The sequence below is a fragment of the Hippoglossus hippoglossus genome, chromosome 19 (genome assembly GCF_009819705.1).
Source record: "Hippoglossus hippoglossus isolate fHipHip1 chromosome 19, fHipHip1.pri, whole genome shotgun sequence".
In the NCBI taxonomy this organism is placed as follows: Eukaryota; Metazoa; Chordata; class Actinopteri; order Pleuronectiformes; family Pleuronectidae; genus Hippoglossus; species Hippoglossus hippoglossus.
This window is the reverse complement of record NC_047169.1, coordinates 10,757,666-10,775,180: the sequence shown is the minus strand read 5'-3', so window position 1 is coordinate 10,775,180 and position 17,515 is coordinate 10,757,666. Positions and strand designations below refer to the sequence as shown.

At 42.4% G+C, this 17,515-nt stretch overlaps 1 protein-coding gene across 3 annotated transcripts in view; it reads right to left on the bottom strand.

Moving 5' to 3' along the window:
• Window positions 1-17,515, bottom strand: part of LOC117752424 (ankyrin repeat and fibronectin type-III domain-containing protein 1) — a 138,867-nt gene that overhangs the window by 94,857 nt on the left and 26,495 nt on the right. For all 3 annotated transcript variants that reach the window (XM_034569696.1, XM_034569697.1, XM_034569695.1), the window contains 2 exons: window positions 12,261-12,442; window positions 6,485-6,723 (listed from right to left, as the gene is read on the bottom strand). In XM_034569696.1, coding sequence (XP_034425587.1) covers window positions 6,485-6,723; window positions 12,261-12,442 — 421 coding nt within the window. The remainder of the gene's footprint in view (window positions 1-6,484; window positions 6,724-12,260; window positions 12,443-17,515) is intronic.

The window sequence follows — 17,515 nt, the reverse complement described above, 5'->3', positions numbered from 1 at the left end:
TGGCCTTTCAGTAGATGTGTCCAATTGAAGAGTGGCATTTGTTTGGGGGTTTTTTCTGCTCATTTAATTTGAGTGGCATTCATTCTCCTCTCAGAATGGGCTCTTCACCTTTTGTTGAAGCACAAGCAGAGCTGCCCCATCAAGTAATTGTTTTGATATTAATATTGAATCAAATGACATCGGAAACGTTTACGAGTATAAGCCAGCTCTAGAGAGAATAAATGCCCCGACTCTACTGTATAAGCACTGAATCGGTCAGTTTGGCTCTGGTGTAATTCATACTCCACACATCCTCTCCCCTCTGACAAGCTACCTGATGACTACACTGGCCAGAATCCTAATACAGGAAAAGCAATATAAAAGCGAGCCGCGAGTGTAGACAGCAGAATATCTGGCAATTGACAGGGAACCAATTTTGCAGGTGGTTGTTGGACCGAACCGGATTTTTAACAAAGCAAATATTAGGCTTGAACTCTGTGGGCAATTGGAGAATGGATGCCAGTTTCTGGTTCTGATTTAAGTGAGTGCAGTCTCTGTAATGTTTTTTTCTTTTTCATTTCTGTTTGTCAGTGTTTTAGCAGGATTACACAGAAACTACTGAACCGATTCTTTATTAAAATGGACTCAGTTTTTGGATTTTGTTGGGACACTTTTTGCTTTTATTTGTATTTGTTGTTTTTTCCCCTGAGTTCTCCGCTTCCTGTTTGATTTAGAAATTATGTTCCTTGCCTTTGTCCTGTTTCCCGCCCTTGTGATCGTCTGCACCAGTTCCTCATGTGTTTCACCTGTGTTCAATCGACCTCCCTTGTGTATATAAGTCTCTGTGCTTCCCTTTGTCGGTTCCTCGTCGTTCACTCCTCACCCTCTCTCGCTCGCCTTCGTAATTCCCTGTACTTCGTGTTTTCTTTTGATCCTGTCACCTTGTTCCCTTTTTCCTGCTTTTATGGTTCCCGGTGTTTTTCTGTCTGTGTATTTTTTTCACTTTGTTTTTTTGACACTTGTTTTCTGCAAGGCCCTTTGCACAATAAAAATACCTGAACTGTGCTTCTGCATTTTGGGTCCACCTGCACACCTCCTCCTGACAGATCTGACAGTTTCATTGTCAATATCTGTCGTCGCTCACTTCCCTTGAGATTTTGTTTCCATTGTGTGGATTTTTGCATTTGTGTTCTCTGCTAATGCGCTTGTGTGTAACGTCTCCGCCACCATACACAATAGTGATGACGTGGTCAATCAGCCTTGGCGGAGGTATGCAGTCTCTTCAAATTGAGATTAGTTTGTGTATGTTTCTCTGAATTCCCTTCACCATCTAAAATCATGTCATTCCATCAACTTGAGGTTAGAGACTTAACTTCAGCTTTGCAATATTTTAATATTTCACACGAGTATTTTGTCTGATTCTATCTTTCTTGATCTTCTTTGATTTTAAGTGCAGGGATAATCACCCCAGTTTAACTCCATGTCCATGAGGTTTGCATCAGATACATGCAAGGATGCATCAGACGGTGACTTGGCCAACGAAAACAAACGGAAAGCCCCATGATTCACAGTGAAAACAATAAACTTCATCCAGAGAGAGCTCAAGTTATAAAGCATAAAGCTGGTGGAAACAGATGAAGGATAAACAACTTAGCTGTCGAGCACGGAGCCCGTTTCAAGCTGTAAAGATGCTGCTCTTTTGCTCTCTAATTCCCAAGACAACTAAAGAGGATCTTCCTTCCTTTCTAGGACACAATAGATTCTGCATTCTTGGATTAAAGAATCATGTTGTGAGCAGATGGACAGGCTGGTTAGATAACATTACAAATAATAATCTACAGGATCCGCTTTGCTGAGGCCTTGATGGAAATATTAAAAAGTCCCCCCCCCCCCTCGGGCCCGACGTCAGGTGAGTGCTTTGTGTTAGAGTTGCCATTGATTTACATACAGCTCAGGGCATTGAGATCCAAAGTGCTGTCTCACTCCTTCCATTTAAAACCTCGCCGGCGTCATTTCAATATCTAATATCTGTATTACTGTACGAGGGGCAGATGTTCCCCTGCCATCTTTCATGTGTGCGCCGTGCGTGTTTAAGACTGATTATGTGTGAGCACACGCTGTGTCTGTTTCCTGACAGCATTAATGATTCACAACAGAGACGGAGCTTAACCGCAGGGAACGCTGACATATTTCCAAAACCAATCCAGACAACCCTGAGCCTTTTGACCAAACACTACGAGCTGAATATAATTCGCCTCATTGGACTAACCGGCGACCACTGAGTTTCCTCCGAAGGCCCTCATGTTCGTCAGTATGTGTCTGCGTACGTGACCTGTGTGAGATTTGCCTCGTGGTGTTTCCTGTGGGTTTCCAGTGAATCAGGAAATTGTGACTTTCGCCGGTTTATGAATAATTTGAGGCGTTGACTCCCCCTTGTTTCATTTAATAGAGAAACTTTGTGAGTCACCTCGCGAGCAGTGTGTGTCAGACTGAAGTGCTGCGAATAAGCACCGACAAAGCATTATGTAGTTACAGCCACTCAATCAACAGAAATGATACGGCCTGTACTTTGATGATGTGGTTACTCAGCCCCTTGGCGTGCTGCTATTATGCTTTGAGTGCATCTGGTACACTCACAGACACAATTACGTATATTCAAAAAAACAACACACATATTAACAGAGGTTTTATCACCCTAAAAGGTTACACACTCTGGCACGCACATATCAAATACAAGTAATCTACATTAGTCAATAGAATAAACTCACAAATATTGAATGTATTTTAGAAGAGTGAAAGGAAAAACATGTTCCCTGAGGTAACAGGTGTCGTGTTTTGTCCCTATAGCCACAGTCTTATTTATTATTATTATTTTCAACGACAACCCCCTTCAGATATAATTTGTCTTCGTCTCAAGAAGCTTCCAGCAGCGTGAAGGTGACTCTAGATCCGAGTCCTGATGTCAACTCACTACTTTACAGCTGCAGGAGATAAGAGGTGCGACAGATTCTGGCTGTACAGCGGGCAGCATTTATTACAGTGCCCACATCAGGAAGCAGACATACCTGATATTTATGTGACATACAACCATGCACATACTGCACGTGCACAGGAAGCTAAAAAACGACCACTATCCAATCCAGAAAGTGCATTTCCATTAATTATCATCAGAGTTGATAATTCTCCTCTTTCCTGCAAGTTGCAGCGATAGCTTTAACTCCAAATGCTATTAATGCTTTATCGCAAGATTATCATTGGTCAATAAAATCCACCGATATGAGCCTTTCTTCTACTTTACAGATTAAACAAAACAGAAAAGATGCGCATCTACATTTACATTTTACGTTTAAATATAATCTATATTCTCAATTCAAAATCTATACATTTGTTTTTTCAATATGTCTATGGTTATTTATAATAATGTTTATGGTTAGAATATCAAGCCTCAATTTTATTTCTTTGTCATAAGGGTTTAATAACAGCATCTTAGGAATCATTAGCATTTTTATGTATCGGCCGATATTGCAGTGTTTGGAATGTTTTACTCCCCAAAAAAATCCATATCGGTCAGGCTCTAATTATTTGTTTATCTTTGGTCTGATCCTTTTAGTATGGGCAGATTAAATGAGAGCTGCTGCTGATGTGCCACTGAGCAAGACACAGGATTCTTGTCGAGCACTGTCTCTATCAGCTGGGAAAAGAGTAAAGAGATGTGAATGACTTTCTTGCAAAATCAAACGTCTCTTCTCTTGTAAGTAATAAACAGGGAATTATTGCTATTTTAACCTCCGATGTAAAAATCAAAATAACTTCATTGAAGCATGCGCAGCTGAACAGCAGAGGTGTGACCTTGAGCCAAGAAAATATGCGGCAGATTGATGAGTGTGATGTTTGAGAGGGAAAGTAACTGCGGACGACACGACACTGCTGCTGCGGAACATAATTAACTTCCAGCGTAATGCACAGTTTGGCAGTGTTACAAGTGTGGGGACACATTCTCTCCCCCCTTCGCTCACCCTCACCTCACCCCCCTTTACAACACACTCACATTACACATTGTCTCTCCCATGGACAGTATATAAAGATGGATGACATGCCAAAGTGTCTCAATCGCCACCTGGTGGCTAGCAGCAGTATAGGTCATAAACCCGGCCTCCTCCATGTTAGTGAATGGGACATAGACCAAAGTGCATGTCCCATAAAGATGGTTTCTGTCATTTTGGGTAGCTCTCATCACACCGATGTTTGTTTAAGTGTTTATTTTCAATGGTAGGTTTGGTTAGAATTAGTTATTTGAATAATATATAAATTGGGTGAGACGTCATGATTGACAGCTGAGACTAGTTGGTCTCTCTCACTACCATAGCTCCATGTTATCATTGCTACCGCACAGTCTCTGGCTCCGAATGTGAAGGCGGCAGCGTTTGTATCAGGGATATTTTGGCTTCATTTCTGTATAGTGGGAAGAAGTGGAGACACGTTGTCCATCTTTATTTACAGTCTATTGTCTCCCCCTCATTTATAAATACATTCTAAAGGTCTGCACACTAACTGGGGCACATTCACAGCCCCTTTCAATCATCACATGGTGCGAATCAATACCTTTGGAGGATATTGTTTTGTATAATTAGTGGACAAATCCATTAGTTTCTTCTTGTTGAATGATAGAAGTGTACTTAGCAGACACCAGCAACAACTCTTCAGAATAACTTCTGTGCTGCTGCATCATTGACCTGATACCGAAGCACTGTTGCTCTGCCGTGTCACCGTCAGCCTCAAAAGCAAAACGCTGCACCTGCTGTTTGTTCGAGCCGACGGGCTGAGCCGCGGCTGTTTTCTAAGCTGTAATTGTCACGGAACAAGTGGTGCCCCAAAGAGCGTGCAAGTGATGAGCTACAATGAGTCGCCCCAAATTTATTCTCCTCGCATACCCAGCATGAAGACGCCGCTGGTTGGCTTTTTGTTTAGACAATACAAAGAAGAGGTAAACAGACTGACTGAGACGGGGAGAAGACAGCCTGGGTAAATGACTTTTTCTGGAAGACGTGGGAGAAACACCCTTACTGTGAAAACCGAAATCGTTCTTTGACTTTCTCACAAGTTTTTTAAATGATACTTGTCTCTTGCCGGGTGAGAGAAACTGAAAGAAATAGGCGTGGGGTGTTTATAAGGGGAGAAGAAATGTTTTCAAGCCAAACAACAACGTCTTATATAACCTGTCTATCTGACGGTCTGTTTATGTATTTTTACATTTCTATCCGTTTGCCATTTGGCTGGCAGAAAAGCACTCCCTGTGGAGCTGCACAAAAATGGGTTGAAGAAATGGATTCTGCCAAATGTATTATGTTGCATAAGAGGGTAAACTCAGGGATGCGGTGCTATATTTTGATATAAGAACACAAGGAAGGATTCGTTAACAAGGCATTTCTGATTCAGCCTCTGATGCTGTGTGCTACTGCGAGACAAGACTGCGTGAGATCTCACCCCGAAACACACGCGGCAGGTCATCAGATCCAGAGCTGTCCCCATTTCAAGTCAAGATGCTGCAGCTGTTTCCTTTCCTCTTTCGGTTCAGTGACGGATCTGCAGGTTCTGACCTCGTTCTCTGACTTCTAACAAAAGGTGCTCCGCCTCAGGTCAGCGAGTTCTGGTTCATGAGCCCACGTGCGGATGAATAAAAAGTCTTTAATCCCTTATTTGAAGACCAGGAAGTTCTCTCATCTACTTATCTTCAGATCCCAAAATGTTATTCCTTCACTACACTAAGCAATCAGAAATTGAATATCTTCCTTCAAGACATGTTTTAGACAGCATCCATCTACATCCAGTAGTATAGCCCAAAACTCTAATCGTACACATTAGGTTCCCCCACCAGACTGTCCCCTCCTACAGTATCCTGGTGTCCTGTTGCCCCTGTGACACCGGAGAATCAATTACAAAGCTTACGCTGGTAATGAGGTCTCCAGTTACCTGCTCCAGTGACAAAGGGACAATATAGAGGTCTTCAATCTTTAATGTAGGTTCGTCCAGTCTGCTGCTCACGCCTTCCAACAAATATCAGCAGAAAGAAAGGTGCTTTAATGCTTCCTGTATTGCGTCCTTAAGGATACACCATTCTTTATCAAGGGTAAAGGGGATAATAATGTCCCACTATGCATTACTCCACGTTAACAATATCCGCACCTTAGTTCTTTTCATTATGAATTCTCCTCCATGTCATTCCTTGACCTTATTCATTACATTCTACATCAAGGTCAAGGGAAAGTTATAAGGAAAGACCATGTTTTGCTAATGACCAAATGTAGTGAACCAAACTCTAAAAGGTCAACTTCAATCCACACAACGCTTCTGTCCAAACCAAAGCCGAGAGTGAGGTTGTACGATTGTGTTGTAATGTGTGTCTGTGCACATGTGAACATTTTGTGAATTCAGCCTCACACAAGCTCCAAAGACAACTGATTTTCTTTTCGTCAAACTCAAACTGGAAATCACGGCTGCTACTTACAAACTTCCTCTTGAGCTTGCCCTTACTGCCACGGCTTGGTTTGCCCTCGCCCGCCGTCCCCGAGCTCTCGTCCAGGCCCATGTCCAGGTGGTCGTCTGCTGAGACACTCTTGCGGAGGTAGGCAGCCCGCGCCCGGAAATGGGAAAAGGGTGACTGGGAGCGTGGGCGCGCATGTGTGCACCCGCCATGCTCGGGCTCATCGTCGCAGTCCATGTCATCCTCCAAACGCCAGAGTTCCCCTTGAAGGTGAGAGGAAGAAAAAAGGACACATGATTGGACAGGCTGCAGGAGACAGAAGAGGAAGACAGGAGACACATTAGAACAAGACAGGTTGGACAGATGATGATGAATATTTGTTTCTAAAAAGCAATTAGTACAAACACACTCCACAAACTGCTGACTGTCATCCGGTAATAGCTTCCATAAAACATTTCCTGATTGTAATTAAGCTTCTGTTTTAAGGTGACATATCTTTCCCCGGGACATTTTTCTCAGGCTGCCTCTTAAACAACTAGAAAAAGTGTAAGGAACAAATTTGCAATGACAAAGACACGTGGCAAAAAAACTGCAGACATGATGGCGGAGCTTTCCACAGTCACACAGCAGAGATGGATGTTCGCTGTCAGAGCAGAGCTCCGCTGCACTAATCACAGCCGACTTCCATCACTCCCCGCTTGACATCCGTCAGCCGTCCTGTCAGCGCCCGGCCGCCCGTCTAATAGCGCTCATAAAGCGCTCGTTCATCTTTCAGTTACTTACAGAATCTGATGCATGCTGGGTAAGCTGCAGCAAGTCTGTCGATCAAGGCAAAGGACACTGTCAAGTCATTAAAAAGACCAAGTTAAAGGCTAAATCAGCACTTTTTAGACCATAAAATATATATAGCCTACTGCATATATAGTCTTTATAGTAACGGTAAATGGACTGTAGTTATGAAGCACTTCTCCAGACTTATCGAACACTCAAAGCTCTTTACAATCCAAGCAGCATTCGCCCATTCATACAGCGCGTCTATACACAATGCTTTTTCCATCACACACAATTCATACACTTTCAGCGAATCAGGGGCACTTTGTGGTTCAGTATCTTGCTCAACAACACTGCAGAATGCAGGCGGGGATGGAACCACCAACCTTATGGTTAGTGGAAGACCCTCTCTACCCTTCTGAGCCACAGCTGCAATATTTATGTTGTCAAATAAGACGGGATGTAAATGAAAACATAACAACTGGGTAAGTTCAACGTTTCATTTCTCTTTCCAAAAATAATGATGCAAAGGAAGTACTAAGAACATACAAACACTTCAGACATATAATAGCATTAGTAGAAGTTGGATCATGGACTGCAGTGAACATGGATCTTACAAACTTTCCCGGTGAGTCATGTTTGTGACGTCGAACCAACGTGCCCTTAACTGAGAATCTCTCTCACCTCGCTATCTTGCCGGTGTTGCATTTTGCAAGATAAGAAGAGACGTGTTTTTTTTGCTGTTGCACGTTGTTCCCAAAATTAAAAAAAACAGTATGAACACAGGCATTCAAAGATCGAAACCTTCAAAGATCAATGTGCATCATAACGGGGCACAGAAAAAGTGCAGCGTCAGCGTCTAGACTGCCAAGATGAAGAAGAAGAAATGCTGCATACACCCAGGTGTCATGTTTCCATCTCTGCAGATCTGAGCTGATAAAAACCCACATCTACTGCAGAGTCATTTGACCCGGGAGTGAATGCAGATTATATCCATTCCCATTGCAGACAAAAGCCAGATGGCAGTGGGTGTTACCAGTGGAAAAGGAGCTGTAGTGTCAGACGTTCTCAAGCCAGTAAAATAATTTAGAGCCTTATCCACTAAAGTCTGAAGTCACAGCGTTTATATTAAGAATAACCTTGTAGTGACATCTTCTACGAAAAGATTTTGGCAGCAGGTATTTTAGCAGAGGCTGCTCTTGCTTGAGCTCATGAATGGACCTTGCGAGTGTGAAACATTACAGCATCAGTTCCACTGGCCGAGCAGCAGCCAAATCTGGCTCCACACGCTGAGTAAAGTGGAGCTGGCTTATTTAACATCTTGATTTTTCTCCCCCTTTTTGTTCCAAAGTTGTCTCAGGACTACTGGTGAGATAATGAAGGAGAGAGAGAGAGGTAGATGTGGTCAATGACAGTGGTTGCTAAGCAACAAGGGGCCACGTTAGACTGAAGTCTCTCTCAATTTGATATTTGCAACAGAGGAGTGTAGTAGGGCGAGGGGAGGCAGACACAGACGATGAGGCTGGGGTAGGTTAAGTCAGGACACAAAGAGGAAGCACTTGGGCAGAATAAACCAATCAGAGGCGATGCTTTTAAGCCCTGGATCATTAGACGTATAGTAACAGTAAAGATTGAGAGTGGATTAGAGCAGTGAGGGCTCGGGTTGACTCAACGTTCATGTTGTACAGTGTATTCGCTGTAAGCTGTTTTTGCTGAGGAGTAGTAATAAAGCAAGATCCTTTTAGATACTGATATTGATTAAAAGGCTTATTTTCTTGCAGCATGTAGGTGTGGCACATAGATTTTAACGGAGGAACATGTCCGATAAAAGCTCGATCTTGCTCTTGGTGTGCTGAAGTGGAAGATGTCCGGAGAGTTTTTTTTTTTAGGTTGCCTCATATGATAATTTATAGTGTTATTCAGGTCAAAATACATTTTAGAAATTGCTTGGTGACTAAGTGCTGTGTCGAGCGAGTCGGTGAAAGAAGAGACGCTGCAGCCAAAAAGAGGAAGCAATCAAGAAAAAAGGGGCAGGATGTAAAAAGACGGGATCAGAAAAGATGGAATGTGTTGCCATGTCAGCTTTTTACTTCCATTATCCCAAAGCAATCACCAACACTGAATTAATGTACAGTAGCTTCGGAATCAGTACGGCTGGAACCCTGATATCAGTCTGAAACACACTCAAAATGGTGCTTCGGCCACTGTCTGCCGACGAATTAGCCTCTGGGGGCAGCGATCAATTTATATTATTTATTGTATCACAAATCGAACGAAACTCCTCACATAACAATAACAGCGATACTTGTTTGTCTTGTTTTGTCTTTGCAGACGACATTTTGGCTAATCTCTATTAACGGCTATCTGCAGAAATTAAAAAAGCTGTTAACAGATGCGTTTCAGTCGATGGGTTCCGCCTCTTTTGCTCTCCACACGGACTGTTTACCTAAGGGCAGCCAAAGCCTGCTAGAAACGTGATTGGTCACAGCAGAACCAGAAACTACAAAGCCCCAGATCTTGTCTCTCTGCAGATTGACATGCAGAATCTGTTTGTAGAGATTAGGGCCGTTGTAGCAGTGAAGGCAAATGAAGCAATTGCCTTGAGGTGAGAGAGGGCCCCTGAGAATGGCTGTTTACATTAGGCCACAGCAATGGCAATTTTGAGAGCACCCCCTTAAGCTCTATGATTGGCTATGTACAGGAGACTGTAATTGTCAGACACCCCCTAACAAGACCCCATAACACCCCTACTTTTCTGCCAAAAGCTTTGTTATTTCAAGGGTCTGGTTGAAGACCGGAAAGTCTGGGACAGAGTTGGGGTTTTGAACCTAAACTTTACTACTTGACATATTTATGTGTGCGCACAGTGTGTATTCATTCCAATAAGGTGAGTATTGGAATGAAGTAGATTGGTATTGTGTGTTTTATTTTGGTGGGAGGGTCTCTTTTACCTGGGTGTGTGTGTATGAGGCCACCAGGGACCGCCTGCGCTCTGCTCCTCTTCCGCCTCTCACCTGTTACTTTTCTTTTAAAACTACTGTTTTTGTTTGCGGGGCAGTTAAATAATCATTTAAATAAAAGTGATGACGGGAAAAGTTCCCCTGACAATATTTTGCAGGGCTGGGACTGTGTTGTTTAATTATATTGTGAAAATGTTTGAGTCTGCTTGAGTTATTTTGGAAGTTGCCACCTCCTGCGTCTCTCTGTGAATCCAGTGGGACTTTGGTTTACTTCAAGAGGAAAGACTTTGCCTTGTTTTAATAAGTTCCCCCTCTCTGATGTTTGCTGTTTCCTTTCTCTCTTTGTAGAGTTGCACATTCCTTTTCTCGCAAAAGCTGCACAGAGGAGAGAATGGTAAGGGCTGGGAGTGTGTGTATGTGTGTGTGTGTGTGTGTGTGTGTGTGAGTGTGATTGTGTGAGTGTGTGTGTGTGTGTGTGTGTGTGTGTGTGTGTGTGTGTGTGTGTGTGTGTGTGTGTGTGTGTGTGTGTGTGTGTGTGTGTGCCTCCTGTGCAATCTTCTCTTGTATTAAATATGGCAAATAAGGATGATAACATTATTCCCTCACCCCGACACTTGAAATGTGCCAGTTCTCATGTAGCCGGCGGTGGCGAGGCTCTGTGATCATGTGGAGTTGAACGACATCAATCAGAAGTGACAGGCGGCTGCTGACTGTGAGCGTGTCTGTCAACGCATGTGAATGAGGAGCGGCGTAAGGTTGTCTCGCCTGCGGCATGTCCTGCTCTGACTCTACAGCGGTGAGCTCGGATGTGACCGCTGCTGGCAGCTCTGGAGCCTCAGGCATAAATTTCATTTACACCGAAATAATTAAATTGGAACAACCCGATTGTCTCTATATATATATATTTTTTTATTCAGATTTTAATTTCTGTTCATTTAAATATGTGATTATTTTTTGTTAAATAAGGGATTTCTCTGTTCATGCCTTATGAATTGGACGTCTGGGAATCTGTACTAATCTGGAAGGACATTAGGACCACTTAAAGGGGAAAAAATAATCTGAGATTACAAGAATAAAATCATTATACTACAAGAAAAAAGTGGTAAATGTTTGTCAGAAATAGTTGTAATGTTATGGGAATATAGTCAAAATATTACGAGACTAAAGTTGTAATCTTAAAAGAATATAGTCGCAATATTATGACAATTAAGTAAAACAATTTAAGCTACGTATCATTGTAGAGGGGGATTATCAGAAAACCGTCAATTTGTGGAGGGATTTAATGTTTATCAAGAAACATTGAGATTTTGGGATCCAGAAGGATTGGAACTCCAGTGAGCCCAGGTTATCCTTGCTGCTTATTTCCTGAAATTAACACTTACTCTTGTAATAGTATGACTTTCTTCTGAGTTGCGGCTTTATTCTTGTAACATTAAAACATCATTCTCCAAATGTCAGATTTAGTTTTTCTTCATAAAGCCCAAATACTCCATCGTACTCTACCACCTATAAATGTTTTCATCCTTAAAAACACCTTTGTCTTTAGAATGAAAACTATCTCTGTCGGCAGGTTACAGCTTCAGGATTCTCAGTGACACACACAGTGATTTAAAAGCAAGGGCAGGGAGAGAAAGAAGAACGAGAGCGATGGGGGCAGTGATTCTTTCTTCCCGGCACGTTCCTGCTGACACATCTAGCTGCTGTGTGCTCTCCATCAGCTGGAGGAAATATCAGAGGGAGCAAAGAGTTTGTAGAAGAGGAAATTAAAAAAGGCGGACATGTCTGACATATCTAAGAAGACTGCAGTTTACGCTCTGGTGGCCTTTACACTCTTTTATCAGCAGCGTCAGGTACCTCCCTGATAGCCGACCATTTGGCTCAGTATTACAGAGTTCAAGAGGGAGACACATTACGGGCCAAGAGGTCTGAAAAAACATTAGCTCATCTCCCAGGAGCCGAGTAGAGTCCAACAGGGCTGTTAAGAGCAAGAAGTATGTTTTACCTGACCACTTAAAGGATTAAAGGATTATTAACTGTAAAATACTGTGGCTGTTTCCTTGTCCGCTTACCTGCAGGTGGCAGAGTGCAGGCCTTTGGGTGGCTGGTCACAGCCAATGGGTTCTTCCTGCGGGGGGGACTCCCGCCAATGAGATCGGAGTGGTGGACCCTGGAGACCGTTGGTGACTGGGGGATGCTGGGAAGGGTGCGGGACTTCGCCAGTAGGGGTCTCTGCAGTTTCCTTTCCAGCGACCTGGCAGGAAAACATTCATCGACAATTACAAGGACCATTGGTGTTTCCAGTGATCATGAACACAGCAAACCCGTATGACAAAGAAATGTAAATGAGGCACTATTTAAAAGTCTAACCATGAACTTTATGATAAATTATCAGAAATAAAAGGGGAAACTCAAAAACAACCAAATAAATAGAGCTTGAATAAAGAAAATAAACATAAAATGTAAACATAAATGCACATCTCTCTGCAGTGTTTACTCTGGAAAATTAAAGTTTATATATCAGCACATATCTGCAAACAAACGCTGACACCAATGCTTATATCCGTTGATTTTTATTGGCTTATCAATAAATCGATCAAGCTCTAATGATTTACACTATAAGTCAAATTATCTCTCGTTTGCATCTTGCAGGATTGATGATCATGCACGATTCTGACTGAACGTATTTAATCCGTCATTTATCTGCATTTTTTATCTTTATCATGTCAGCTGCTTTTAAACAAAGAACCTTATCTTTTCACTTCATTTAACACTCACATGGGAATTGGATTAATTTCATTAAGAGGCCAAAACTTTGACTAATGTAGAATGAATTGATCAGTGTTGACGACGGTAGAGACTGATTATCTCAGTGATAAAACAACACGTGTTCATTGAAGCACGCGCAAACACAGACGCACACACTCACTTGAACACACTGTGGTACACACACACACACACACACACGGCGGAACCGTTAATGAGCACAAACGGAGCAGCTGTACTGATCAATAGTGAAATTACCTCCACCTCAGCATAATCAAGATGAAGGCCATTCGGAGCACAAGCGATAACAAATGCTTTCTTTAACGTCTCCAGTGGGAGAACAATCGATGTGGACAATCACAAAATTGCCTTAAGAGAAAATTGATGACAACACACAACATGTATTCAAGTAATCTGCAAATATAAATGACGGGGACGTGAAGCCCATATTTAAAAGCTACTTTAGTTCATTTATACTGTTTGTTTCTGCACGTCAGTGCATTTTTAAAAAGACACAGACAGTTTTTACAGAGTTTTTAAAGCAAGTAGATGTCAGAAAATACTATGTAATAGAGCCGAGATTGGACTGAAAGGGAAAAATGCAACTATGGTGAGTCACTGCAGTGAATCCCCACTCCAATGCCACCTCTGCTCCGCTTTATGTGATCAAACTCAAAGGGACGTGGCCAGCACAGGTGGAAGACGCTTGACCTCAGACTCTTGCGTGACAAGTTTGGGTCGAGAACACATGATCCCCAGCTGAAGATCACTTGAGGACGTTCCAGCCTGACTCGTGTCCTGGTGTTTTCAGTGAGATGGGGATTTGTGCAGGGATTGTGTTGTTGTCGTAAAGGCATTAAGATGTTTTTGTCTCATAAAGCAAGAAAAAAAAACACAATGAATTCAGAAGAGTGCCATTAAACAGGCAGACACTCTCTTACAGATGAATCATCTCTATTAACCCTAATCCCCACCTCAATTTTCCTCTAATTTTAAAGAAGTAATTTGACATTTTGGGGGGGGAGTACGCTTCACTTCTTTGCTGGGAATTAGCTGAGGAGTCAATATCACTCTCAGGAGACAGTTATTTTCACAATAACACGTGAAACATAAGGCAAAAGCTAGTCTGGCTGAGACAAAAGATACAAAAAGTAATGCCTCTCAGCACCTCTAACACTCGCTAATTACCACTGAAGTGTAAAAGTAAGAATTAGTTGTTTTACAGGGAGTTGTGTGCTGGTTTGTTTCTCAACTGGGAGTCTCCTCTTTTGCCTTGCATATGGTGTTGACAATAGACAAGTTTTACCCTGTGCCCAGTCTTTAAGCTTATCTAAGCTAATATCTCATGGTTGTAACCTCATATTTACAAGACAGATTGAGAACAACGCAATTTTTTTCATCTATCCCGGCAAAAAAAAAGAAACTTCTTTCTTTACATTTCACTTTTACAGACTAATTTCTAACTGAAATACAAAAAAGCAGGATGTCATAATGGTCATATCACTGGCACCTGTAGAAATCTGAATGCTTGTGTAACAAAATGAGCGTATTTCCCCAAATATCATGTAAACAGATACAAATTGATATAAGAATGGGAACATATCTCATCAATTAGATGAAAGCAGATTATTAATCATTAATTAATTAGAGCAGGAATCAGTTACTACAGCATCACTCAGTTGTTTATTTAATTCACAGAGAATAGACGCCTTGGAGTAGTTTATGTCTGTTTTGCAAGCTTTCTTTTAACGTTTCCTTTTACAGACAAGTGGTCTTGAGCAGAAGGTTGAACGCGTGTGTGTCTGCGTGAAACACTTCACTTCTCTTTTAACTCCCTTGGACGCCCGGCTCAGGATGCATTTGCCGCTGCCTCTGGGCTGTTTATCACCTGAGAGCTATGAGGTAAACAGACTGCAGGTTCCAAGTCAGCACATCCACAGGCTGAAGGAGTAAAAGCATTTATATCTGCCCGCTGTCAGTTAGTAAACTGCTCCCCCGACGGAGGAGGTGGGTGGAGGAGATGTGAATATTTGACCTGGGATCAGAGGATCCCTGGATGTGATTCAAAGCAGAGACTTGGACAAGCCTGGGACGGTCTGATGATGAATAATGCTTTTGTGTTGGGGAATATCAGAGGAAGAGCTGACAGTGACTACAGACATGCAGGCATGGCACACAAACACACACACACAGATTCATATTTTGATGGTAATGGAAACAGGCAGGTCTCTCACTCCTCAGCAATCCATACTGACTTGCATAAAAAAGCATTTGCCTGAAGCACACACACACACACACACACACACACACACACACACACACACACACACACACACACACACACACACACACACACACACACACACACACACACACACACACACACTCACACTCACACTCACACTTACACACACTTACACACTTCACCAGGCACGTCTCCATCACTGATGTGATACACATCTCATTGCATTGATGCGTTGCCAGCGATCCAATACATTAAAGATACATGAGAAGCAACAGCTAATGCGATACGATACACCCCTATTGCAATGCAGTGCAATTCAATGTGATAATGCAATGCTAAAAAAATATGATGCCATGCAATGTAATATGGTTAACACTACACACAGTTTGGTTTGATTTCATTGGCTGTTCTGAGGCAGACAGCCAATCATGAAGTAAAGTAACAGTTTGGTGTCTGTACTGCAGCTCAGTGTGCATCTCATTACCTCCAGCAAGGAGGATACGTTTTGTTTTGATGGTTTGTTTGTTTGACAGTAGCATTACGCAGTCACTACTTGACGGAGGGATGCTGTATGAGTCAGGAAAGAGATGGTTTGGTGCGGATACAGGAACTTTTAACTTTCTTTATCATAGCACGATAGGGCATTTTTGTACATTTTCACTGATTACCCAGGGAATAATTCATGGATCTTGATTTATTTTTAATCCGCCATATTAAGGGGAATGATATTCATGAGTGTGAGAAATTTGGTGCAGCTTCACTGAACTTAAGGGGACTGTTGGGCTTTGGCGGAGGTATGAGCTCTATGAGTGTCGTTCTCGTTGATGTTGTTTCTTTCTCTTTCAGACTTCTGAAAACACTTGGTCCTTTGTAAAACAAGAACAAGAACTGGAATGTGCCTTAAACCGGTCATTCTTCTCTATTCCCTTGTATAACCTCACACACTCAGAGGATGCTCAGCAACGGCAAGGAGTGCCAAAGTGATTTACACATTCAGCAGGTAGGCTTACGCGGCAGTGAGCAGAAAGCGGTAGTGCAGTTTCTACACTTTATGGCAGCACAGCATTATTTGCAAATTGCGTCTTGTCAAATTGTCTGTCTCTGCTGAGCAATCCAAAGTATTGCCAAACACTTGATTTGTAGCAAGTCAAGTGGAACGTGTAGCCCGGGCTCCTCCATGATAATCTGTGACTCATTGCGACACGCTGCAAACTTGAGAAGAATTGGCTGCAGCAGAGTAGATGAGAGAGCGTGTTTGAGAAACCGATAACGGAGGAGGAATTAGTCTAATTAGGAAAGTGTCGGTTGTATTATTAAACTTGACTGGCACTCAGCAGAGCACATACCTCTGCCAAGGCCAAACAGTCCCCTTAAATTCAATCAAGCAGCTCTAAATTTCACACTTATCAGTTCCTTAAATATGCCTGGATTTTTCATCAAGATCCATTAATCCATTAACTGGGAAATGGTGAGTGTGTTGATCTGTTGATCTCGCAATGTTAAAAGAAGAGAAAAAACAATTCCTGGAACCGCATCAAAATTGAATGGGTTCTTCTCTGACCCATATTCCCCCACGTTTCATAGAAATCTGTTTGGTTGTTTTTGTGTAATCAAATAAGATCAACCAACACACAAATGCAACAAACAAAACAGGGAAAAAACATAACCTCCTTTGCAGAGACAATAATAAAAGGCACAATAATGTAATATAATCCCATATAAATAACCCTGATTTTAGATATTAATCCTTCCATCCCCACTCCTTTCAATTGACAAAAGATGAAATAACCACCAGTAAACACGCACGTGCACTGCACACAGGCAACCTCACACTGACACATGTGCACAAACACAGTAGTTTGCCTCCCACCAACAGCACATTATGATGATAACGCACTGAGCTGAACAGCCGGCCCAGGCCACTCTCACAATTTGGTCCTCACTCGTCCTGCAAAGCTGTTGCTACGCTACTCAAAAACAGCGGGAGGAGGAGGAGGAGAGGAGAGGAGAGGAGAGGAGAGGAGAGGACAGGACAGGAGAGGACAGGAGAGTAAGAGAGGAGAGGATTATTTGTGCTCCCCAGCAATCTGCATTTTCACAAAAACAATGTCTTGCCCTGACGTCTGAGCATCAACATGTGTTCTGCTGCCAACTGTGTTGTCTCCAGGGCTCCAGTCAAGGGAAACAACTCACTTTCTTTGTTAGTGCCTGTGTAAGCAGCCACAGTGCTCTGCGTGCGAAATTTTAAAAAAATGACAGTAAATGAATGCATTAAAAAGAAAAGAAAAAATAAATAAGAATGGCAGAGAATAGGGG